A 26373-nucleotide genomic window follows, 5' to 3' on the forward strand; every position below is an offset into this window, starting at 1 on the left:
GCTGTAGGTCAAATGCTAAGTAGAGGAACAAAATTCAGAGTGAGCACTGTCAAACTCCAAAGCCCGTGCCTGCGCAGACTGCTGCTGAGCTGCTCTTTTGCTGAGCACACCAATGACTTTAACTAGCTCTCTTCTTTCTAGTTCCATGGTCAGTCCCCCAAGTCCAGACTTCCTACTCTGCTGATAACGATCTTTGTAGCATGCCTTCCTAGTCTAGGTCTCTCCCTTCAATCTTACTATAACTCTCTTCTTCTTTGGTACCAGATTTATCTTCATCCTTAGCCTCCAAAATTAGTACCATCTCCCTTCCTTACCATAGAATTGTAGAATGTTAGTATCATCAGACGTATTTATCCAGTTTAAAAAGTGCTTCACAATCTCTTATTTTCTTCTTTTCTTCTTCTTCCTCCTCCTCCTCCTCCTTCTTCTTTTCTACTGGGATTGAACTCAGGACCTTGTGCCTGCCAGGCAGGCACTTAAACCGCTGAGCTATCTCCCTGGCCCTATTCTCCTATTTCCTATCAAAGAAGCACAAGAGTGTGAGAGCTTTCTATTCTATGCAACTTCTTTCAGAAGTGAATTGTCCCTAAGTTATTAGAAGGAGGCAGATCAGGCTACCAATGCCACTACACTTGTAATAAACTCATGGCTACATAGTGTTAGAAAAGCTAAGACTTCATGGACAATGAGGCATCGAGAGCAGTTCTGGGGAAAAACAGCCTCTGGCTCTCTTCCCTGAGTTGGATACTGGACTGATTGGATCCCCTCAAACACTTTCTCTGATGGAATCACAGAGACAATGGGAACTTGGATGTACCTGACAATGAGGAAGTAAAATCAAAAGCGATGCAGCAGTCAGTAAATGCAAAGATGAGAGAGGGAAGAAGCTAAGGCTGTCAACTGGATGGATGGCAGCACTGCCTGTGGGAACAAGGAACTCTGGAGAGCGAAGCAGCTTTGCCAATGCTATGGGGGTTAGATTGGGAAGTGGGGCAGTTACATGAAACCAGAAGGGCAAGAAGCTGGTGGCTGTTGAACCAGAGTAATCAACCCAAAGAGGTCCTCTGACCTGTTAGCTCTGTTTGTGTTAAATTTCTACGAATAGGCAAAAAAGAAGAACATTGATTCGGTTGCAGAGTTAGGGAAGAGTGTGATCAGGCACTAACTCAGAAATTACAGAAACATAAAAGGGATTTGTTTGTTTGTTGAAGGGTGAGATACATTTCAGCATGTTTGTTGGTACCAGTAATGAGGATGTGTCAGTTATTGCTACAAAACTGCCGTGTAATAAATCACCCTCCAATTTGGTGATTTACAGTCATTTATTGTTAGGTCTGTAGATTGAATGATCCACTGGACTCAGCTTGGGTGGCTCCATTTTGCCCTTTATGTCTTTTCTATCTGGGCCAAGGTAATGTAGAAATGTCATCTCTGTGGCAATGGCAGAGAGGCACAGGGAGGCCTAGGTTTGGAGCCCACCAACTGATGCTTCCAACTTGGATGAACAAAGGAGTCACAAAGCTGGAAGGGGGCGAGGAAAGATTGCCAGCCCCTAACTTTAAGGGAAGAATAAAGTCATACAGCAAAAGGCAGCTAGTAGGCCGGGCCTGGTGGTGCTCACTTGTAGTCCTAGAACATGGGAGGCTGAGGCAGGAGGATCACTGTGAGTTTGAGGCCAGCCTGGACTACAAAGTGAGTTCTAGGCCAACCCGAATTGTATAATGAAACCCTGTCTAAAAACGACCAAAAAAAAAAAAGGAAACCAAGTGTATTACAGTGCTACTTACTGTAACTTCTGGGTTGGACCCTCATGATCACAGCCTTATTCCCTCCAGGCTGAAGGTAGATCTGGAAGAAGCTTGAATCCTAACCGAGTTCAAATACTCTCAGGGGTCATGAGTGGCAGACAGGTTGTGTGGTGTCTGGGCTACTCTGGTGAAGCCAAAACCTGGGGGAAACCTCAGTTACAGGTCCAGAAATTCAGCCTCAGAAGAAAAGAGTGGGAAAGAATGGAGAGATAGGCAGAAGTGGTGAGAAGCTGGGTTGGGAGGTCCTGCAGCCTGAATGGGGAGGAGGAGGGCAAGGTGTGAGAGAGAGAGAGCTGGCAAGGCATGCACACGTGCACAGGGGACATGGTGCCTGGGGAACAAAACAGCACGACCGGGAAGGGCAGCAAGAGTGATAGATGAAGAAACAGCCTGCACACACAACGCTCTTATCTTCAGGTTCTCTGCAATGGGTTCAGTGAGATCCCCTTTATCTTTCAATAATCACTTTTCACATGGATCAGTTTGAGTGGGACTATGTTCTTTGTACACCTTAAGTTCCTCAATGAAAATATTTGCATACTTGATTTCACACAATCTGTTCACAATTATGTTCACTCAACTAACCAGCAGCAAGGTCAACCCTTCATGTGTTCACATCACCTTGCCACCGAGGATTAAAAAGTCTTCCAGTCCCTGCTCATATGGAGATTAAGTCAAGATCAGGGAAAGAGGAAATTACACCCTTGAATAGTTAAAAAACAGTCCAAGACACGTGAGGACCATCTGGTGAGTTCTTCAGAGAGGGTCACAGAAGGCTATCAAAAATGTGGCTGCAGTGGCCAGGTGAGGCTTATCTAGAAGATTCAGGACTAGAGTCAGGTCTAGAGGAGGCCTGAGCCCTGAACTCCCATTTCCTAAATGAAGGTGCCCTCACCTAGACTGCAAGAAATAGAGCTCCAAGGAATAAAAATACTTCGCAAATAATATTAATCTTGCAAACATACTTATACTCTCAGACGTTTGAGGAAGAATGTGCTGGCAAGCACAGGCAGGGGAGATTAAGAGCAGGAAAACAGACAGGATAGGTGCAGAAGCCAGTAAAGAAGGGTAGAAAAGAACTGGGACCCTCGATGTTTTTCATTCCCCATCAGAGACTCATTTCAATGGTGCTGGTGGCAATCCCAAAACCATCATTTTCAGATGCTCCCAGGTGATATTGCAGAGACCTGTTCATCAGAGTCATCTTAGTGCTGACTTCTGACTTATCAGTTATCGTAGTGATCTGGAATGGTGTGAAAATATACACTTGGTGAAACATTAAGCGAACCACATGTTACTACTGTCCAGAGAACCCTGGAAATGTGATCCTCATAAACCAAGTTACCCTTATTCAATGGAGCCTCTCAATAGTGCTCCTCAGAACTTCCTGCACATCCAATCTCCTGGAAATCTCTGATTCAGGTAGGTTTGAGAGTCCTCTCTTTGAGCTGCGAAGCCTTAGGGTAGTGGTTCTCCTGATTACCCTGCACGCTAGAATCATGTAGGGGAGTTTTATTAACCAATGATGTGTATTTGTACCCTCCCCACCAGGTAGTTTAATTGGTCCAGGTAGGCTATAGACTTTGCAATTTGCGATGATCTCCATGTGACTGTAAGGGGAAGAGAAGCTTATAAGCCACAGTTCTGGGGCTTGCAGCTGAATGGTGAAGATCAGATGCAAGGCAAGGAGTCCGCAGTGGGCAGAGATGTGAATTCCACACTCATTTAAACTATGCAAGGGTAGAGGGCAGCGGTGGGTGGGCAACAATTCACACTGAAGCGGTGCTGTGGGTCATAGGGCTACCTAGAAGCTTTAAACCCCACACTCAGACGCCCCAACCTCCCACACCGAGAAGGGGTCGGGCCACCGCTTGGTTCCCACGCGCATGCGCATCCCAGAGGCCTCAGCGGAGCCCTTCGGAGCATGCGCGGCATGGGGGTGGGCAGGGCTGCAGTCCGTGGGACCGCACTCCCGGAAGTGCACGGGGTCGCACGTAGGGTGTGTGGGATCCCAGCAGTGGCTAGTGTTTCGGCACGTGGTTGCGTCCTGGCCCGCGAGCGCCCTGGAGCCACCTGGCTCGGTCGCGGAGGCGGTGTCGTCCCTGACCATCGCTGATGCGTTTGTTGCGGCTGACGAGAGCCCGGCCCCACCCCCGCCGCGCCCGGCACTCCCTCGGAGTTTCATCTGCTCCTTCCCGGATTGCGGCGCCAGTTACAACAAGGCCTGGAAGCTCGAGGCGCACCTGTGCAAGCACACTGGGGAGGTAACGGGGCGCCGAGGGGCGCAGCGCCCACCCCTAGCTCCCCGGAAGGCGCGTGCGCCATGGGCGGCATCCGGGGCTTAGGTTAAGGAGCGTCCTGAGCAAGGGCGCAGGAGTTTAGGAGCTTGGTGCTGGCACCGTGATATCTTTGCAATAGGCTGACGGCTCCGAAGCAACCTTTACCCCTACTTTGATCTGGCGTTTCAGCGGGTCAGCACCTCCTAATAATCCGCGAACACGTGCACAAATGAAAAGCGCATCCCCACCAAGCACTACGCTGAGCGGACTCCTAGGGAGCCGCTACCCAGAACCACTTCCTATGTACTAGGCAGAGCTGTGCAAGCAGCCCTTTCCCCTGGCTCCTCTGCCCCCTGCTTTATGCACCCCATCCGGCTTTCAGCAGCCTCGCCCAGCAACAGGCTTGTCAATAACATCCTTTATGTTCAGCCTCTCTACTCTTGCTCATGCTGATTCCACATCCCCGACCCTCCAAACTGGGCTCTCTGTTGCCTGTATGTCCAGCGTTCTTTTTAGACCTGCTTGGTGTATTTTGGACATTGGCACTACTGGCGTTTTCGTACATGTTGAAACGCACAGATTTGACAGTTACTGAGCCTGCTTCGTGCATGACTGGAGCAGCTCAAAGTTCTGTGGCCGTCCTGTAGCGCAGCTCACCTGAATTCCAGGCCACTGGCTTTGCTGATGTCTTGGTACCTCCTTCCTCGTCGTGATGGTTGGCTTTCCACAATCAGATACCCAAAGCTAACTAGTCCAGAGTGTGTCCACTCCGTTGCAGTTGCAGTTAGAGCTGTGAGCTGCTTTCCTTGCTTTGCTGTAGCACCTGTCAGTACTGTCTGGTGTGACACGTTTTGTACAGGTGTGCCCAGCATTCTTTTACTCCAGGCTTGACGAGGGTGAGACAGAGCCTGTGCCTTCTCTGCCCTGGGCTGACTTTACATGGTGAAATCATGCAGGTGGAGATCTATGCAGATGGGACTGCTAACTGCAGGGTGATGTAGGAGAGAACGTTGCTAGGGAAGCCTGGTACATTGTTAGGGGCAGGTTAGCAATGTTGCGCTGTTCCTAGCTGTTGTCATCCTTGCTGAGGGAAAGCCATCTCCAGAGGGGAAGTCTATAGCTGTGCCTGTTAGATGTCTTAGGCTTTTAATATATAATCAGAATTATTGACAGGATTGACATGTTTTTTCTTTCCTTTCTTCTAGAGGCCGTTTGCTTGTAAATATGAGGGCTGTGGCAAGGCCTTCATCCGAGACTACCATCTGAGTCGGCACATCCTGATTCATACTGGAGAGAAGCCTTTTATGTGAGTGGAGAGCTGGGTTTAGGCTTTGATGTGGGCTGTGTGTGGCACATCGAGCTGGTGAGATATAGCTAACTCACAAGATCAAGACTGTAAAGCTGCTTTCATGCTCATATGTAAGAGAATATGTTGTTGTTGTTTTGGTGGACCCAGGGATTGAACTCAGGCCCTTGCACTTGCCAGGCAATCGCTTATTCTACTGAGCCATCTCCCCAGCCCCTGAGAATATGTTTTGACTGTGGGAGAGAGGAAGGCTATAGTGGGTCATTTGTGAATAAATTCAGGAATGAGTTCATCTCAACTTTTCTGGTGTTTGTGTCTTCTCATCCCCTTTTAAAATATTTAGTAAATGGGAAATCAAGCTGGAAAAACAGTTTGGAAACACATTACGTAGAAAGCAGTTCTCAGGAAATCCTTGGATTAGCATGTCAGGTCTTAGGGACAGTCTTATTTGTGGATAGAAAGCTGCTGGGATAGGAGGCATAGGCATGGGGTTGGGTCCATGTGCACAGGACAATGTGGAGAGGAGGCCATTGCCGTGGGGATAGCAGTGTGGTTCCTTCCCCTCCCTATGCCCAGCCTCCCTCTCTTTAGCTCCAGGTTGCTGGCTTATTGGCCAGTGCTACTTGGATATCTCTGGGGCTGCTTTGATTTCACTTGATCAGTTTTGCTCACAGTCCCAAGAGAGAGCTAACCACCTTCTTTGATCTTCTATTCCCCTATTGTTGGCTGGGTCGGTGATACCACTGTCACTGGTGATACATAGAAAGATAAGGTGGGTTAGGGTTAGCATTAGGAAAAAAAAAAGATAAGGTGGTTTCCTCCCTCTTTTCCATCACCTACAGCATATATGTCATAAGGTCCTTATACTCCTGGGCCTCCATCTACCCTGCAGCTGTCCCAGTGTGAGCCGTAAGGCCTCATGCACTGGGAGCCCCTGCTATCACATGGATGAAGAAGGGGAAAGATTTGAGCCTCCACTGTAGACAGTTTAAGGACCAGATGCCAGTATGAGTGGCTTGAAGACATGCCAAGGAACTAGGTTTTCTGAGTTATTTTTTAAAAATACAGTTCATAGTGACATTTCATGCAAAATTAAGATTAACAAATTCTGTATTGGGACTCGTTAGACTTATGCATGATTTAAGGCTGAGTACATTTGAGGCCTTCAAGTGTGAAACAGCATCACATGACTTGATGGTCATTGAAGCTGAGGCCTGCATGGTGCGGCTTACTTAGCACTTTGGGATTTTCTGTCTGTCTCTTTCCTTTTTGGTGTTGCTGGAACCCAAGGCCGCACATACTAAGCACATGTTTTCCCCCTAAGTTACACCCCAACACATTAAGGAATTGACTGAAAACTGTTTTATACTATTATTTAGAATAATTAGCCTTTATAAAGATATCTACATATTAAAACTTTACTTTGGTTTATACAATTTCTTACAGTTGTACAGCTGGTGGTTGTGATCAGAAATTCAACACCAAATCAAACCTGAAGAAACATTTTGAACGCAAACATGAAAATCAGCAAAAACAGTATGTGGTAAGTCTGATGATTGTACATGGTTAAATATTGTGACTTTGTTTTTACATTTCTTATGTTTCTAAAGTTTTCATCATCCAAGTTTGGTCTGTCAGATATCTAAATTAGTCTGGCCTTTGCTATCCTAATTATTTATTTACTTTTTGGCTATACTAATTATGAAAGTATTAATTTGTAAACCTTGTGTGCATTAAAGTGTATCACTGGGCAAGACCTCCCTGAAAATGTTTTTGCTTTTTGTACTGTCGTTAATCTTTAAAGCTTCTTGATCTAAAGTGTTTTTTGTTTTTTTTTGTTTGTTTGTTTGTTTGGTTTTTTTTGCAGAACCGGGGAGTGAACTCAGGCCCTTGCACTTGCCAGGCAAGCGCTTATTCTACTGAGCTATCTCCCTGGCCCCCTAAAGTGTATTTTTAGGACCAACCAGATAGCTCAGCAGACTAAAGTACCTACTTAGGCAGAGCGCAGCGGCTAGAGTTCCATCCCTGGTATGCTGTGCCAGCCCCACCACCAGGGTGCGCTGAGCCTTGATTGAGGCTGGGTGTGGTAACCCCAGCTCTTGGGAGGCTATACACAGGTGGATCACCACAAGTCCATTCTACGTAGTGAGACCCTGTAGACCCTGTACTTAAGAAAAAAAAAAATATATTTTGGCTGTAACTATAAGGGTGAAAGTTGCAAATGCATAATCTCCAAAATAGTTTTAGCTTCGGATTGTTATGAACTTTATTTTTTTTCAAGACTAACAGACTTTTACTCAACAGTGTAGTTTTGAAGATTGCAAGAAGGCCTTTAAGAAACACCAGCAGCTGAAAATCCATCAATGCCAGCACCGAAGGGAGCCACCATTCAGGTGGGGGTCAGGTGTGGCTGAGGATCTGAAATGCTCACTGTGCAGACTAGGGCGTGTGGCCAGGAGCATGCATTCTGAAGCCCACTTCCCAAACAGCCCTTTATGGCAAATAATGTACATTTATGTGGTATTTGAAAAGTTAAATTTTGGTTTTGTTTCTTTAAAAGAAGTATTTAATTTATTTCAGAATAATGTTTTGAGGCTATTACAGTGTGGTTAAGCTTGGAGGCAAGGCTGCAGGACAACTTTTAACTATTAAGGTGGAGCCTGTTGACTTCTCTGAAATGCCAGTGTGAAGACCCAAGTTACTCTTCTCCCACAGAATGTAACAGAAGTAACCAGCCTCAGCCTGCAGAGGATGTCCTCAGAACATGCAAGGGTGGCTGACAGCGTAGAATTGAGCTGGGAAGGGTGCTGAGAGTGAATTCTGCCACCTCACACCAGTGGCTTGATGGTGGCTGGGCTGGTGTTGCTTTTGGCTGCCCTCTGCCCCGCAGTCACTGTGGTGGCAGGGCTGCCCTGGCTTGCAGGTCTGCAAACAGTCCGTATGCTCTGAGCAGGCTCAGCCTTGCAGCAGTGGTTTCTTATCATACAACCCCTGTGTAGCATCCTTACATAGATGGCTCAGGATGGCCTGGGTTTCTTATACCAAGTTGGACAACCTGCCAAAGTGACTGTGACTGTAGCCAGGAAAGCAGAGTAACCATCAGGGTATAAAAATGAAAACAGTGTTGAATTTGGTCACAGAAGCAAAAAAAAAAAAAAAAAAACCTTTCTTTCTCTTAAAACAGTTCATTTTACTGCAGGGCTGGTCAAGTAACTTGATTTTCACCTGTGATTAGATCTGCTTTTTAGATTTTATATTTCTCTGGCTGCTTTTGTTGTTGAAAGAGGCAAGACTTTGCTAAGAGAGCCAGGACAGAGTACCATTTACCCTAAGTGGAATATTCTGAAATGGATCTGCTAATACATCCTGCATTCTAACCCAGGTGTACCCAGGAGGGATGTGGGAAGCACTTTGCCTCACCCAGCAGCCTGAAGCGACATGGGAAAGTCCACAAGGGTAGGTGTGGATGGCCTTGTGCGTCTCACTGGAAAAACACTGACAATAGGAGGCGTTTCATTCATTCTGTGTATTTATACTGATTGTGATTTTTTGACTGCTTGGTGCTCTCTGGTCTATTCCATAGTCATGCTGAGGGGATAGGAGATACACGGGCAGGAAGGAGGCAGCCTGCTGCCTCAGCTTCTTCTCTCATCAGAGCAGCAGTGGGGCTGTCTGGTCCTTCACCCCTGTAACTGCTACGCACACGTAGTGCTGTGCTGCTGAGGCCCAGTGCTTGTTGTGCTGTCTCTTAGGGTTGATCTGTGTACCTGCCAGAGTTTTGCTGCTGTATGTTATTTTTAACCTCTTCTGTCCATGCCCGTACTGTTCTTTCCATTTGGCCATTCAGAAGGCTTGGGTGATTGGCAGTGTTCAGACACATGACATTTTAGCATAATAGAAAACACCTGATTTTGATTTCATCAGCTACTTGTATCTATTGTTTCCAGGGGTGGTTTTTGTTATCTCTGCACCAATTTCTCAGGTCCTAGAATTTAAGGTTTCTAATTTTTACAAGATATTAGTGAAGCTAGATGGGATGGCACACACCTGTAATCCCAGCATTTAGGAGGCTGAGGCAGGAGGATCATTGAGTTTGAGCTCAGCCTGGGCTACATAATGAGTTCAAAGCTAGTCTAAACTAGATAGCAAGACTGTCTCAAAAACAAAAGAGATCAGGGAGCAAGTGTAAAGTCAGGCACTTCATTTGTTTCTAGTGGGTGAAACTTAGCCTGGCAGTTACATAATCCAGTTCTAGTGCTTTTCTCACTGTCCTTTTTGCAGGTTTGTTTTCTTCTGTGGCTCTACCCTACTCCTTTCCTGCTTGTGAAATTGGGTGCAAGGCTAGACTTTAGAGCTGGCCAGGATGTGGGCAGTGTTAGTCTGCTAAGGACAAAGGGGCTGCAGAGCACTTTTGCCAAGGGAAGAAAGAAGTGAACCCTGAGCAGGCAGGGAAGGGGTACATGCATTAGGAGGGGTGGGGGTAAGACAGCTGACTCCACAGGCTGCCCACCAGCCTTCCAGACAGCTTGCTGGGGAAAAACCCTGGCATGAAGCTCGTTGGTGGGCGGTTGTGTAGTTTCATATCACATAAACCTTTGTCAGCTTACGTTCACCTCAAGTCCAGCAGGACAGAAATTACTGGGAGACGGGAGGAAGATTATGTAGGCAAATAAAGTTCTAGTCTAATTATCATTGATATTGACTGGATTTTCACAACAGGAGATGCACAGTTTTTGGTTTTTTTTTTCCACACAGGCTACATGTGTCAAAAGGGATGTTCTTTTGTGGCCAAAACATGGACAGAACTTCAGAAACATACGCGAGAGACCCATAAAGGTAAGGCAGGCGTAAAGGAATGGTACAAGTATTTGCTGCGGGTAAAGCTTTCAGAGTGAAATAGTCATTGTGCACAGTGAAGCAAGGGAATCCCGTTTTCTGTTTTCGTTGGCTTATTGGCAGGTGAGCGCAGTGGCGCCAGCCTGAGAGTGCCACCGTGCAGACTTAGTACAGGAAGGCTGTGGCAGGCTCCAGCAGTCTGGGGAGCACTGATGCCCTGGCAGTGCCAGGAAATGGTGCCTGACACGGGGCACAAGGAAGGACGCGGTGTGAGCCGTGACTGCATTTTCTTAGTAGTCACCATGCTGAGACACTGTACGTCAACTCAACACCCACAGCTTTTGGGAGTGATTTAAGAATTTTGAACTTCAGCAAACCCCCAGTAGTAAAAAAGAGGGCCAGAGTTTCCAGAGAAATTTCTGACATATATCTAGTCATAGGCCTTGGACAATGACCATGTTACCCATTTAGTGAGTTTTTTCTATATGATGATAACTTGGGGAATGATTACATTTGTGTGTCTGCTTCCTCAGAGGAAATAATGTGTGAACTATGCCAGAAAACATTTAAGCGCAAAGATTACCTTAAGCAGCACATGAAAACTCATGCCCCAGAAAGGGCCGTGTGCCGATGTCCAAGAGAAGGCTGCGGTCGAACCTACACAACTGTGTTCAATCTCCAGAGCCATATTCTCTCTTTCCATGAGGAACAGCGCCCATTTGTATGTGAACACGCTGGCTGCAGCAAAACCTTTGCCATGAAAGTAAGTGCTTCCGCCTGCCCCATGCTGTCCTACCGCTCTAGGGAGTTGTCCTGTTTGAGCAGGGCTGACACTTCTACCACTCCTGCTGCAGCTGGGGTGGTCCTTCACTCCTATCTGTAGGCTGCAGGTCGGCTGAGACAAGCAGGTCTTAAAACGTGCCGCGAGCCAGCACAGGCATCCGATGGGAACCCACTGCAGATTCCCAGGCTGTGCTGAGTCAGAATCTCCATCGTGGGTAGGCCCAGCACTCTTGTTTAAACAGGTGCTGGATGGGAGGGCCAGTGACCTTGATATCTATACTTGCTACCCAGGGTGTGCTGGTGCTGTGTGTGTCCCTTTAAATCTGAGAAAAGAATAAGCACATGATGTGGGACCAGACATTCAGGGGTTCCGTCCTTGGCTTAGCACTGTTCAGTCAGGGAAAAAGGTGATGTGCAGTGAAGCGGGAGGCTCACCCTGGCTGGTGTCTCAGCGGGTTCTTGCTGTGAATTATCAGGGACTGCAGAGAGACCTGAGTGAGGTTCACTCAGAAAACACCTGGGGCCAGCATTAGCAATGGGGACACCAGACATGTTTTCCCATGTTCATGAATGCTGTTTGGATTAGATCAGTTAAAAGCACCCTCTTCTACTTTGAAGAGCTCATTTACAACAAGCCTTTCCCTTAGGATAGAACCAAGAGCTGCAGGTGGGTGGAATCGCATAAATTCCTAACACAGGGCCTTGCAGAAAGGCATAGGTCCAGGAGTGAAGTCTTCCCTGGGTTCTAGGGGGAACGGGAGGTCACTGTGTTAGCAGAAGGAAGGCTGACGGGTTTTATAACTCGTGGAGGTTTCATGTTAATAGACACCAGTGTTGGTGCTTTTAACATTCACTGTTTTTCTTTCCCTTCCCTCTAGCAAAGTCTCACTAGGCATGCCATTGTGCATGATCCTGACAGGAAGAAAATGAAGCTCAAGGTAAGTTGATGCTACTTGGTACAGCTTTCATGTTAATTCCACAGCTGGAATATTCTCATCCCCTTTACTCAGAAACTGCTGTTTGTTGAAGAGCAGTTCTCTGTAAAGGAGGACATGTACAACTACTATAAATGAACCCAGGTAATGGGCCAGCCACATAACTCAGCAGATTAAAGCACCAGCTTAAGCAGACACAGGGACTCGTGTTCAATCCCCAGCATACTGTGCGAGCCCCGCCCCTGGGGTGTGCTGAGACTAAGACTGGGTGTGGTGTTGCACGCCTGTAATCCCAGCACTTGGGAGGCTGAAAACAGGAGGGTCACTACAAGTCTGATCTGTATAGTGAGACCCTATATCCTCTGTACTAAATACATTAAAGAAAAAAAAGATAAATTTGATTTTGAATTCTGGTTGTTTGCCTTCCTTATTCCCACAGGTAAAACCATCCCGTGGGAAACGGAGCTTGGCCTCTCGCCTCAGTGGCTATATCCCTCCCAAAAAGAAACAAGAGCAGGACTCGTCGTTGGCTGCAAATGGAGAGGTGGAGAGCTATGTGGAAGACAGGGTGCTCTCCAGTTGCAGTACTTGCCCCCCGCTTGGGTTACCTGGCCTTGGTGAAGGGCTACAGACCAGTGAGCTTATTAGAGCTTAGAAGCCTATTTTTCTTTATTAAAATCATGGGTGTGCCACATCTGATTCCCTGCCATTTCCATTTTCTTTGTTCAAAGTATCTCTTTTTTCGGTTTGAGAGTCCACATATGTCTTCTCTTCTTTCTTGCTCAGATGACGAAGAATGCACATTAAAGCTGTTCCTCCTTTAACAGCTTGTGGTCTGGACAAAAAGGTAGCTACTCCAGGCATGGTCTGAAGTATCTGATCAAATATTTCCTCCTACAAAAGGAACAGTCCAAGATTAATTCAAAATCAGGGTCTCTGATGCTTTCTGTTAGTGCTCAAACAATAAAAAGCAGCATCCTGGAATTGCTGCTGATTTAAGTGACTGTTTGAGTCCCATGTCTGGTTCCATGACTGAGGTCTGTACAGTAACCCTCAGTGACTAAACTTGAGTCTGCCCTCTGTCACAGCTCTGAGAGGCTACCTCTAACCCTAGACTACCCGCTCCCCAAAACAAGTACCAAACACCAGGTCTGAGTATTGGCAGAGTATCTTTATCTCCAATGCAGATCAGTGCAGTTTCTATTGGTGATGCTGAGAATTACTTGAGGTGATTTTTTTAAAAAGGCACCTTGGGCTCCCAAAATTTCTAATCAGCCAGGCTAAGCCTGGGCCTGGGTTGAAGACCACATACTAAGGCTGTGGGTGGGGGGTGGTAAAGTCACCCAGCTTAGAGCAGGACACAGAAAGTGAACTGGGATTGTGAAGTGATGTATCTTCTAGCAGACAGTTTAGCCCATAGTGTGCTGCTTATAAGCACTTGAGACAACCTAAAAGGTGAATCTCTCAAGTTTTTAGTTTTCCTGCTCAAAAAGTTAGATATTCTAATTTGTAAAATGAGATACAGCTTTTATATTACAATGTTTTCATACAGCAAAATAGGCCATATGGAAGCACCTTGATACAGCATGTTTCATTTAAAAAATAAACAAATTACTACTACTGGATAGTAGGATTACTAGTCACTTTTCTTTGCCTTTAATTTTTCCAGATTTCCTACAAGTGTAATTTCACATCAGAAAACCAAAATTCAAGTGCTTATGCTTGGCTTTACTTACTGCTTTATTTTCTGGTTCATCTGCATGTTTCCTTTTCTTTATGGTGATTTGAACCTGATATTTCTTCTCAATCCACTGTTGAATCTGTTTACACTTTGTGTCCAAGTCATGTTGTCCAATACTTGCAGAAAAAGTCAGTTCCTTTTTCACAGTTGGTCCTGGTTTGAGACAGCAAGATTTGGGGCAAGGAATACTTAGGAGTTTCCTTTGAGACTGAATTTCCCCTACCTCAGAACACCTCTGGTTGCACAGGATGCCTGATGATCCCCTCAGTTGCAGAGAGAGCAATCAGTGACTGCTTTATTAAATGCGACAGACAGCAAAGTAGCAATTTATCTGTCAAGCAATGGTATTTAAGTCCAATAAGGTTTTTGCATCATGCACGACAGAACTATAAATAAGGAATAAAAATCATCCAAGAAAAGAACATGAATGGGCAACTCAGGAAAAAAAGCTCAAATGGTTGAAGGAAATACATTGAAACTGTAAGTTTCCCATCATTAGCATGAAAAAAATCAGTGGGACAGTACCAAGGGTGGGTGAGAATGTACAGGAGGGGATTTCACACACTGCCGATGAGAGCGACTTGACTGGTTTGGTTCACAGAACCTAAAGGATGTACAAACATTCATGATAATGGAAAACTGGGAGCAAGCCCAATGTCGTGAAAATGGGTTAACAAATTTGATACAGTCTTACTATGGGATGTCACATGGTAATTATAATAAATTAGCTACAGCTATTATATGTATAATGGATAGATCTTGAAACAATAGCATGCCATTTATATCTTTTTACACAAAATCTGTACTGTTTATGAATGTATCTGTGTTGACAGTCACTACATTGTCTGGACCTATACATGGAACCCATGAGAGTAAGCAGGGACTGCTGGGAGGGGAGGATGGGAAGGCAGAAAGGAGTGGGGACTTTATCTTTTCTCTTAATACTTTCTAGACCTTAAAGAAAGTATTCAACCATGTTAACACTTGTCCTTTTGGATCATGGGTAGGTAGTGTTCATCATACTACATGTATGCTTTTAAATTTTCCAAACAAAAGTTGTTTTATTTTGATTTTTTTTTTTTTTTTTTTTAATGATGTGGCTTTGGGGGATGAAAGTTGTTGAGATTGAGAGTCCAGAACTTTCACACTGAGGTATATATATCCCCAGGACCAACCCCTCTCCATTTTTTTTTTTTTTTTTTAGTCAGGACCTCACCATGCTACTAAGTTGCCCAGCCTGGGTTTAAACTTGCTATCCTGCTTCAGCCTCCCACAGTGCTGAGAATATGGGTGTGCACTACCATTCCTGACAAAAAATTTTGAACATCACTTTGCTCTGCCACAGTTCCTACCAGTAGGTTCTAAAGCCTCATTAGGATAAAGTAATTCCTTAAACATATCAGGCCGCCCAATTTTTCCAGTCTCTTCATACTGAGCAGGCTAAGGCAGGAGGATTCTAAGTTTGTGCTCAGCCTAGGCAACTTAGCAAAACCCTGCCACAAAATAAAAAACAAAAGGACTGAGAATGTAGCTCAGTGTGAAGGTTCTGGGTTCAATCTCCAGTACAACAAAAACTAAGCCAAGTAATTTGCTTTTCTCAGGGTACACAACTCATGACAGCTGGATGAGAACCAGTCTCTTGACTCCTGTCCCAACACTCTTCCTACTGAGCAGTCTTCCATCATGACCACATTTTAGGGGCCATGAGAAACAACTTCCTTAATATCCACATACGGCTCCCTCTAGGATTCACTGACCAGTGCCTGGGAAAGTGAATGGCCATGTATACAAATGAGCATTGTGACAAAATACTTGGGCAGGACAAATGTACAAATCTCATACACACCTGTAATCCTGGCTTTCTGGGAGGCTCAGAAGGCCACACATGGGAGCCCAGCCTGGACAATTTAGCAAGACTATCTCAAAAAATAAAGCCCTGAGGAGGCAGCTCTGTGTGATCTCTGGTATGAGAAACTTGAAACCACCTCTTGTGAATCTCTTTCCATTCTACCCCTCATGCTGTGCCATCTGGACACAGTGCCACGGGACCAGGGGAGAAGAGTTTCTATCATTTTGGTTTGTTTGCCTTGCATTTCATTTTACACAGGCCAAAAGGGAGAGAGACAATGGAAACGAGATATCAAGGAAAAATGGGAAAAAGAATGGAAATAAAGTGAGGGGTGAGGAAGGCAACAGACACTGGCAATGCCAGTGAGGGCATGAGTGCTTTGACTTTTCCAGTTTCTCATCTTCCATTGTCATAAGCACTTTGGAACATGCAGAAAGTTAAATTGCTTGTTTGTAATCATTAGAGATTCGGGGAGCTGACAGCAAAACGCTCACCAGCTTTGGGTTTGGCCTTCTCCTGCTCCCGGCGTCTTAGGCGCTCCTGGTGGATCTGTATGCCTGTCATGAGCTGGTACTCGGGGGGCTCTGTGTCGCTGCTCCTCAGCACCAGTCTCAGGTCTCGCTCGTCCATGAGTCGGATCACATCTGCACGGTGCATGTTTCCCAAATCACTGCCCTTCTCATCAAGGACTCGAATAATTCGTGCATGAATTTTCCTTCCAGTATTAGTCAAAGTCCCATCATTTGTTTTCTTTTTCTTGTCATCCTGGGTGTCTTCAACAGTACAAAAACACTTTGCAGGAATTAGGGAGGTCAGCCTTGGGGCAGAAGCAGTCAGAGACAATGGTGCTGGGGTTGTCTTTCGCACCGTGTGTTTACCAAAATATCTTCTAATGCAAGTATTTTCAGTCTTTATGGTTTGCAGTGTTAATCTCTTTAGAACAAAAACAGCCATCCTAAGACAATAATAAGTTTGTTAAGATTCAATCATTTATTCCAATGGCTGGCTAGGTACATGGTAGGGTACACATCAGGTTGCCATCTGCGTATGTCATGGAAATGCTGGTCTCAGGACTACCCAATCTGTGCGTTGAGTTTACACCTGGAAGGTGGATCACCGGGTGACTCTGGCCAGACTACAGCATGGTGGTACTGTCCCTAGTCAATGGACTTATTAGAACAAACCAGCATTGCAGGGTTTTGGTTTTCTACTTCTTTTCCTCCCATACTTATTGTCTCACTAGACAGTTTTCCCCCTGGATTTTGCAGTGCTACCTTTAAGAGCAAAGATCATCCTCAGGGCTATTTATGAGGATGCAATATAAAAAATGCCTATTGATTCACACATCCCGATTTCTAAACCTCCAATGTAATCAACTGTGAATGACTTCTTACCACATGTGATGATATGGAAAGGATGAGGACACTATTTCGGGAAGGAAAACTCTCAAAGGAGGAAGCTGGCCCCTGGAAGAACAGAGGCTGTCAGAAGGAAATACCCTGACAAAAATCAAGATGCCAACCTCATAATTAATGCAGATCATTCACCAGGTGAGGCAAGCATTGCAGGCAAATGTTAACTGATGGGCATATATGATGATACTACTTTTATTTTATAGCAGAAGATTGAATTTTAAACACTTCAAAATGATACTTAGAGGCTTTAATTGCTTCTTTATCATAGTGTGTTTCTCCTTCTATTCACATGTTTGGTAAACTCAGAAGCACTGAAGGAGATGGCCCATTCATCTCATCAATGACAGGCTGAGAAACATCAGAGAAGAAGAAATCACATAGACGTGTGACTGGTGAAACCGAGAGAGGACAGGGGGCACTTCTCAAAGACTAGTTCCTATGCTGCATACATGCAAATCCCCTGGAGTATTTAAAACTGAAAATTCCTTCCATCCTGGTTATGACCTCACCAGGCTGTACACTCCACTGGCCTACTGTTGCTCACTTGTGTTGATGCGTGATACAAAAACAAATAGGGTAAATTAAACAAAGTGATGGATCTGTACATTCTCACTTCCCTCCTTAGCCAACTAGGTAACACTCGACACTTACATGCATAGCTCCAGTTCCAACTTTCCTTGTAAAGTTAACTCACTTAGATAGATGAGTATCAGCCATCAAGTCAACACTTCCAAATACAATTCTTTTTTTGCTTTTTGAGATGGTCTCACTATGCAGTGCAGACTAGCCTTAAACTCACTTTGTAATCCAGGTTGGTCTTGAGCTTGCAACAATCCTCTTGCCTCAGCCTCCCCAATGCTGGGATTACAGACATGTGCCACCATGCCAGGTACCAAACCCTGCTGGTTGCTCAGGGAAAAGACAACCTGGGCTCTTCTCTCAGTGGTCCTCCTTCAAGTCCTATTGTTCAGCCTGCAGAACATGTCCAGTACATGACCCTTCTCTCCACCTCCACCGCTGTGCCTGCTCAGGAGCCACCTGGATCACAGGAAGCATCTTACTGGTCTCCCTGCCTTGGCCCCTAGAATTGATTACCACAGTGGTGCACAGCGATCCTTTCAAATTGTGTGTCAGGATGGGTTTGATCCCCAGAACTACAGGGAAAAATTAATTAATTAAAAATAATGTGTTGACTTACTTACTTGAAGTGTCTGCTCAAATGTCACCCATGTGGTGAGGGCTTTCTGACCTCACACTCCCTCATTTTCACATCTACTACCTGGCCTTTAAGAAAACAAAACAAAACAAAACTCCATGCATTTATCACGCTCACAGTCTCCCCTTACTGGAATGGAAGTTTCTTGGCAAATGGATATGCCCATTTGGTTTATGGCTGTGGGTCCCAGAACTAGACCAGAGTGCCTGACTCAATAAGCCCATGCTGAGTGACAGACAGGCCCAAGACACAGGCAAGGAGGCATGGGGACCTTAAGCCCTTGACCCGGGTCCCTATGTCTTTTGATGTATTGCTCCTGTTGGCATATACACACCATCAAGCTACACTCTGTTCTTCTTCTCCTTCTCCTTTTTTTTTTTTTTTTTTTTTTTTTTTTGCCTTTCTTCTTCAAACATTTTTTTGAAGAAGAAACTAGGGAGTGAATCCAGGGCCTCTGCCCAGAGCCACTTCCCGCCACCTTTTTAAAAATCTTGAAATGGTCTCACCAAGTCACCATTAAGTTAGCAAGGCTAGGCCAAACTTTTGGTCCTGCTGCCTCAGCCTCTGAGTGCCGGGATGCCAGGTTTGCCCTGGCTCATTTCTCAGGTCCAGTGGCTTTCCTGAAGCTCTATGGCCAGATATTTCTTCACAATGAATGAAATGAGGTAACTGATGGGGCTCCAGCTAGAGGTGCGCTAGTACAGGAGTGAACTGAATTTCGAAGAGCCCAGATACTTCCTGTTGACTAAGAAGTTAGTTACTTGTTGATGGAGGAAGCCAGTTTGTCAGCTGTCACTGTGACAAATACCTGAGCAACTGAGAAGTTTACCTTGAAGCAGGGTGTCATGGTGCATGCCTGTAATCCCAGAATTTAGGAGGCTGAGGCAGAAGGATCAGTGTGAGTTTGAGGCCACCCTGAACTACACAGACCTTGTCTTCAAAGAAAAAGTTAAGGGCTAGCCAAATAGCGGGTTAAAGCACCTACTTAGGCAGATGCAGGGTTTGGGAGTTCCATTCTGGGCCTGCCCCACCCCCAGGAGCACTGAGACGGATTAAGACTGGGTGTGGTGATGGATTGAGACTGGGCCTGGTGGTGCACACCTGTAATCCCAGCACTTGGGAGGCTGTAAAAAGGAGGATCACTATGAGTCCAGTCTACACAGTGAGACCCTGTACACCCTGTATACCCTAAAAAAAACAAAAAAAAAAAAAAAAAAAAGATTGGCCTAAAGGCTAAGCTCTACCACAAACAGCACCATGTGGAAAAAAAACAAAAAAAAAAAAAAAAGAATAGCTTATTTTGGCTCACAGTTTTATCAGAAGATTTTTGGTACATGATTTGCTGGCCCACTGCTTTTGCTTGTGAGGTAAAGCAGTGAACTTTTGGGGGTTTTTTTAGTAACAGGAATCTATCAGGACCTTGTGCTTGCCAGGCAGGCACTGTGCCACTGAACTATATTCCCAGCCCAAAGCAGTAATCCCAAAGTAGTATGGAGGGAGCACAGGGTACAGCAAAGCCAGGAAAAGATGGGTCTCACCCACCATGGCTTTCAGGGCCTCCCTTAGTGACCAGGGACCCCCACTAGGGGGACCCCCCTGCCTCTAAAGGCTTCTTCACCTCCCAGTACCTCAGCAGAAGGCCAGGGACCTCTGACATGAAGATGCAAACACACCAGTCCTGAACCAAAAAAAAAATCACACAAATCTTAAACGTTTAGAGAAGACCATTTTCTCAGTTATCATCATCAAAAGAACAGCAGCTCAAGTCTCAGGTTTTGCTAGTTACTCTCTGAGTATCACAGAGCAAGACACTAGGGATTACATGGAATTTATACGCCCTGCAAACTTCACGGCAAAATCAGTCTCCTTTCCTCCCAAAGTTTCCATCAGTGATGAGGACACAGAAACTGTCACACATAAAGTGATGTTACTAAGCACTGACCAATTATTTATCTTTCCCTTTATAGCATCAGGGATGAAAGCTAATGTGTCTTATCAATTGATGACCCGGGATTTATGTTGAAATAGGAACTGGGTGTTGGAGGACGTGGAGCTGAAACAATTGGCCATGTGCTGCTTATTACATTAGTCTTTCTTTATTTCACCAAACATGGTAAAATAAAAATATTTCAAAACGTAGGCTAGTTTCTCAAACATTGTGTAAGTTAAAAAAAAACTAGACATGAAAAACATGGAAAGAATTTTATGAAAACCCTGATTATTTGACATAAAAGACAAAATCATTTTCCCTATTCTAATTTTCACTATTTTTCAAATTTTTATGAGGAAATAGAATTAATAAAAGATTAGGATTTTTTTTTTTTTTTTTTTTGGTGGAACTGGGGTTTGAACTCAGGCCCTTGCCAGGGAAGTGCTTATTCTACTGAGTCGTCTCCCCAGCCCCAAGATTAGGATTTTTAAAAAGTTCTGAAAACATTTTCTTTTTTTTTCCAGTGGTACCAGGGATCGAACTCAGGACCTTATGCTTGCCAGGCAAACACTTATTCCACTGAGATATTTCCCTGACCCTGTAAACACTTTCTAAGATGAGAAGAAGAGTAGAGAAATACTGAAACTATGCTTTGTCAAAGACCTTTACTATTATATACACTTAATTTTATATTAAAAAACTTCTAATTTATTTCCTTGGCTCTGCAGCAGTCAAAGCAGTGCTTTACATTAAGCTTTTTTTTTTTTAAAATTATTTATTTATTTTAACATTTATTTATTGTGTGTGTGTGTGTGGCCAGCTCAGTCCACGAGGGGGCAGGGCTGGCTGGCATGTGGTGCTGGGGGATTGAACCGCGGTCCCTATGCTTTGTCAAGCTTGTTCCAAGTAGGTGCTTTAGACCACTGAGCCATCTCTCCAGCCCCCTACATTAAGCTTTAAGGCCAGCTAAATGTTGGCTTTGAATCAGCAAAACAGAAAATACACATGTTTCTTCACAACAGGTTCTTGAATATAAAACATAAATACAAAGTTAAGAAAAAACCTGTAATGTGAAGTTCGAATTATAAATTACATAAATTTAGAACTTTAGAACTTTTATTAGGAAAAACTTCCAACTTGTAAAGAAAGACTAATGTAATAAGCAACGCATGGCCAATTGCTTCAGCTCCACGTCCTCCACCACCCAGTACCTATTTCAACGTAAATCCCGGGTCATCAGTAAATACTTCACTACATATGTCTAAGAGACTCTCTTTTATGTTTTCAATAATCACAGTAACACTATGCTGGGCCGGCAAGACACTCAGTGGACTAAGCTCCTGCTTAGGCAAACACAGTGACCGGGTTCAATCCCAGGAACCACATAAAGCACCGGCCCCACCCCCAGGCCACTGAGACCAGGTGTGGTGGAGAAAGACAGCTAATAAGTAGAGAAGCAACGTAATTAAAAAAAAGCACCTTCCCCCCCCCATGAAATCACTGAGGCAATAAACATTCAAAATAAACAAAAATCAATAGGTAGAAGGCTGATACCCAAGGGTCACCTACAGCTACTTCCAGAGTGAGTGCGGCCATGGAGACAGCTGGCGAGACCTACCACTTCTATAGGTCTCGCTTCCTGTTTCTAGGGTACCAGGCCAGATTTAGAGAGGAACAGATTAGAGGTAACCATTTCACACGTCCAGACCACACAACAACTAACCTGGTGTCTTTTTTTGGTTCCAGAAATCAAACTTAGGATCTCATGCTTGCCAGGCAGGTTCTATGCCATGGAATTATATTCTGGGCCTAAGCTGATATCTTAAAAAAAGGTCAGCATCACTGCAAATGAGAAAGGAAGGGGCAGGCTACTTTTAAATAAAAGACTGAGAGACAAAATTATAAAATGCAATGTGGTTGAAAAGACATGTTAGGGATACAGGAAGGAAATGTGAATATGGATGAGGTATTAAGTACTCTAAGAGGAGAGCTGTTAATTTTCTTAATGTGAAAATTAAACTTCTAGGAACTGCGTGCTGACTTAATATCATAACATCTGTCACTTTTTTTTTTTTGGAGACCTAATATGTAGTCCAAGCTGGTCTCAAACTCATGGCAATCTTCCTGCCCTGTCCCCCAAAGGCTGGTATTACAGGCAGGTGCCACTATGCCCATGGTAACTGTAGCTTACTTTGAAATAGCTTAGCAGGAAATACAAAATTAGTAAAATTATGACAAAATTGGCTGAATCTGATTACAGATTGCTGCATTATTAGTCTTTCAACTTTTTTGCATATTTAAATTTTTTGTAAAGTTGTTTTTTTTTTTTTTTTTTTTTTGCAGAACCAGGGATTGAACTCAGGCCCTGCACTTGCAAGGCAAGCACTAAAGTTCTTTTTTTAAAGAACCAAAAACCCAGGAGGGGAAAAAAGTTTACCAGCCATGTCAGTACATTTAACTGAGTTTGTAAGTTCTGTGTTTAACTGTAATGTAATAAACTGCATTCTGGTTTTGTGCTGCTTAAAAATTATTTTCCCTTCTTTAGTTTCAAACCTATGTCTAAGTGGTCTATAAACCAGGAATTTACAATAAAATTCTGAATTTTTTGTAATGTATATCACCATTATTTCTCAAATTTTCACCAAACCAAAGCCTAAAAGTGACTCACCATCTTAAATATTGATGGCTTCAGTTTGAAGTAGAACTCATAGGTGTTTTGCTAATTAACAGCTGAAAGTCAACAAGTTGACATTAAGGCAATGATTTTCTGAAACCAGAGGCTTGTCCATATTTCAACACATGGATGTTTCCTCTCTCCTCTCCTGTGAAGCACCAGTAAGTTCGGACAGAATAAAGCAAGACATAAAGAGAATGAAGAATAAAAGTGGATGCAAGGCTGGGTTCACCAAGGATCTGTGAAAATGGAAGTCATGAATTCTTCGATCTCAACAATAGAGGGATGGATAGGTAGACCAGTGGTCTAAATGAAAATAAAGATGCCTGTGCACAACAACCATGTGTAAAGTGAGATAGCCATGATCATCTAAAAGCCATGTATGTTAAAGTCAATGACTTACAAAGCATGACTTTATGGTATGGTGTCCATTTCTGATCTGATTACTCAGATTTCATGCTGTGTGGCATGAGTCTGCATTAAATTCAGTAGCTTACTCCATACTGAAGAGACTCATAGTATCTCATAGTATCTTTTTTTATCTTTCCTTATTTACTTGAGATTGGATCAGCAAGACACTCCAAGAGAAATAAGGATGTATCTCAGGCATCATGATCACTAAGTTCTAGAATAATGTTCAAAAGCCAACTGTATCACTTCAAAGGCACACAATACAGAGTCATTTTAATGTTCGACACATAGGTTCAATAAGAAACTGAAATGATATTAGGATATAAAGTGAGAAACGATGAAGTAAGTATGCATCTACCATATTTCCCCAACAGTAAGACTGGCTCATTAACTTTTGCTCCAAAAAATGTAACAGGACTTCTTTTCTTTTTTTTTTTTTTTCTTTTTTTTTTTTTTTTTTTTTTGCGGTATCAGGGATCAAACCCTGGACCTTGTGCTTGCCAGGCAGGTGCTTACGCTGCTGAGCTATCTTCCCAGCCCTAGAATGTAATTTAAATATGTGAGCTAGTACATATAAGGGATGAGAGGGTGGAGAGTCCCATTCTATTATAGGTTAAACACTTCACAAGCTTTTTAAAACTATGCAGCCTGAAGAGACGAAAATATTACCTGTTTATTTGTTACTCTTCTTTACCATACAGTGATATACACATGCTCTTATTGGTATCTATTTATTCCACGGAGATGGAATAAGGTTATATATATTCTAGTGAATTAAATAGGTATGGGTTAATTTTGCTAGCTGCTATCACTCTAAAAACTCCCTCGCCCATCTCTCAAAAGATTTATGAAAGGTCCTTGCATCTGCCTGCAAAATGTCTCCTGTGCCCTATTCTAACCTGGGTGGTAGCAGGTTTCGGACTGCAAGATGGCTACTGAGACTTACTCTTGCCCTTCTTCCACTCTTCTTTTTTGGCGGAACTGGGGATTGAACTCAGGCCCTTGGGCTTGCCAGGGAAGTGCTTATTCTACTGAGCCATCTCCCCAGCCCCCTCTTACGCTCTTTTAAAAGGAGCACAAAGTACTCTCCATAATAAGCCCAAGCTGTTCAAAAGCTAGAATTCAAACTTAGAAAAAAAAATTCAAACTGAATTAAAACACTAAAAAAGCGTATTTATACACACACACACACACACACACACACACACACACTTGTTTAGCTATAAAATTGAAATAACATAATAATCATGCAGAAAATGCTTAAGAAGCTTGGGAACCCAGAGGTAAAGCCTGGGCACTAAGTAGAACTTGCTCCTGTGTGTTCATCTTCTATGCGCTGTCCTCTTCCCGACCACCCTATCTTAATGGGCTGCACAACTGTCCATCAGGGGCAATGCCCTCTGTCACTCCCATTTCCCCTCATTTTCACATCCAGACCCATGGTTAACTTGAACTTCCGAGGCTCCACTCAAATCCACCCACCCCTGCCCAAATCCACTTCCCTCTCTTGTTTAAAATCGTTCCTCTCTCACTGGGCCCAAAATGGGTTTTCTTTATTGCATTGCTGTAAACATATCCAGGCCTCCTGCTCCAGCTTAAAAATGCCCGAGTTAATAATTTCATCTTCACCAGGTCAAAGTGTCCCCACCTCTCCACTGGCCTCCCAGCTTCTGGAAATAACTCTTTCCTTTGGCTTAGGACACACCACTTTATTGCCTCTGCTCCCAGTCTCATTCTTTTGATTACTCCCAAACTAAGCCAGATCGTCCTCTCCCTTCAAGCGTCTGTTGAGCTCAACATGAAATGATTCCATAGTCCGGTTTACCCCTCCCTTACAGCGATTATCCCAATTATCATTTTGTGATTATTTTATTGCTGTTCCTCCCTGCGAAGCCACGAACAGATGTGATTTATTCATTAGCGTTTGGCCCAGCACAATAAATAGTAATTGGCTTCTCATTCTCTCGTCCTATTTTCTTTAGACCGAGGCCTTTCATAACGCTTGCTACGCGGAACTGTGGCACGGCAGTAAGGGAACTTTTAGGACTTTGAGGAATCTTATGCCACGGAATCTACTAAGTGATAAAAGGAAAAAGAGCAGTTCCAGTCTCTTCACGACCTTTTCCACTAAGGCTTGTAAGCAAAATGAGCTTGCCAGCCTTTCCTGAGGAGGCGCGGGTGCCCTCCGCCCCGAGTATCTCAACTGCACCCCGGAACCCAAAGGCGGAGAGCTTCTCCGCACAAAAGCCCTCCAGTCGCGCCCACTGCTTCCCCCGCCCTAGGGAGGCGCCGCCGCGCCTGCGCCGGAGGAACGGGGGGGGGGTGCGTGCGTGCGTGCGTGCGTGCGTGCGTGCCGGAATGGCGGGGCGGGGCGGAAAGAACAGGACACTGCAGGGCCCGGGCAGGCTTTAGGTCTCGAGGCTCTGAGACGCTAGTGTGGGAACCTGGGCCGAAAAGCAGCATTACGGCCTGGCTGAACCCCGCCCCGCAGCTGGGTGTGAGGTGCCTCGCCACCCTCCGCCCCGCGAGACGGCGCGGTCCTGACCTTCCAGGGTCGCGGCCAAATGCAGTGCTGCTGCTTCCTCCGCAGATTGTCTCTTAAGACCTCATCCTGTCGTCGCCGGTCGCTGGCCACCTTACTGCCCCTCACCCCTCACCTTTTAACGTTAGCTGCTCATGGCTAAGGGTAAAGTCTGGTGGAAAAAGCCAGTGAACGGGCCGGGCAGCTGGGCCTCTTCACTCTCCGTAGTGGGCGGAGCTTCAGCCCTTGTGTTTTAAAGGAAAGGTGCCGGGTGACTTTAAGCTAGTGGATAGTTCACCCCCGATAAAAAAAATCAGGCGGCGGCACGAACAGTAACCACTCCAAAAATGAGATAAAGAATCGTTTGTGGAACTGTTGCAGCAATCAGAGCGTCACTTTCACCAGTAATATTAATAATCTAATAAAATATTGTTCATAAGTTTCTATTGAAACCATTGTTAGGGGACATTGTCTCCAACTTACAGGTGACTCATTTTCCCTCCACGCCAAAGAACGAGGGTGATGGATTCGCGAAGAATCAGATTCAAGTGCTATTAAAATTAAAAATTCTAACAGATTTTCAACCCAGTATTGTTAATGGATTTCCCAGAGTCAAAGAATAACCAGCATAGTTGGTTGCACATGTTTTGTCCACCCAGTACTACCAGG

General features: G+C 44.6%; 2 protein-coding genes and 1 pseudogene across 3 annotated transcripts; 2 read left to right on the top strand and 1 right to left on the bottom strand.

Annotated features, from left to right (window-relative positions):
- LOC101575811 overlaps nt 1-1840 on the top strand; it is a 63051-nt pseudogene extending 61211 nt beyond the window's left edge.
- Nucleotides 1841-3694: 1854 nt separating this feature from the next.
- Gtf3a (general transcription factor IIIA) lies at nt 3695-12646 on the top strand. The gene is made up of 9 exons (XM_004631118.2): nt 3695-4072; nt 5293-5393; nt 6840-6936; nt 7698-7786; nt 8776-8849; nt 10149-10229; nt 10763-10992; nt 11891-11950; nt 12387-12646. The coding sequence occupies exons 1-9, from the start codon at nt 3695-3697 to the stop codon at nt 12600-12602; spliced, it is 1326 nt and encodes a 441-aa protein (XP_004631175.1). The 3' UTR covers nt 12603-12646.
- On the bottom strand, nt 12603-25937 carry Mtif3 (mitochondrial translational initiation factor 3). Of its 2 annotated transcripts, none has more exons than XM_023715077.1 (4): nt 25841-25937; nt 16032-16492; nt 13684-13841; nt 12603-12841 (listed from the first exon to the last, which is right to left on the bottom strand). In XM_023715077.1, the coding sequence occupies exons 2-4, from the start codon at nt 16489-16491 to the stop codon at nt 12626-12628; spliced, it is 834 nt and encodes a 277-aa protein (XP_023570845.1). In that variant the 5' UTR covers nt 16492; nt 25841-25937; the 3' UTR covers nt 12603-12625. The 2 variants fall into 2 exon arrangements, with proteins under 2 accessions (XP_023570845.1, XP_004631176.1); XM_004631119.2 differs by having other exon boundaries at nt 25729-25937.
- Between the last annotated feature and the right edge of the window lie 436 nt (nt 25938-26373).

Source organism: Octodon degus, unplaced genomic scaffold (genome assembly GCF_000260255.1).
Source record: "Octodon degus isolate 3935 unplaced genomic scaffold, OctDeg1.0 scaffold00038, whole genome shotgun sequence".
NCBI classification, from domain to species: domain Eukaryota; kingdom Metazoa; phylum Chordata; class Mammalia; order Rodentia; family Octodontidae; genus Octodon; species Octodon degus.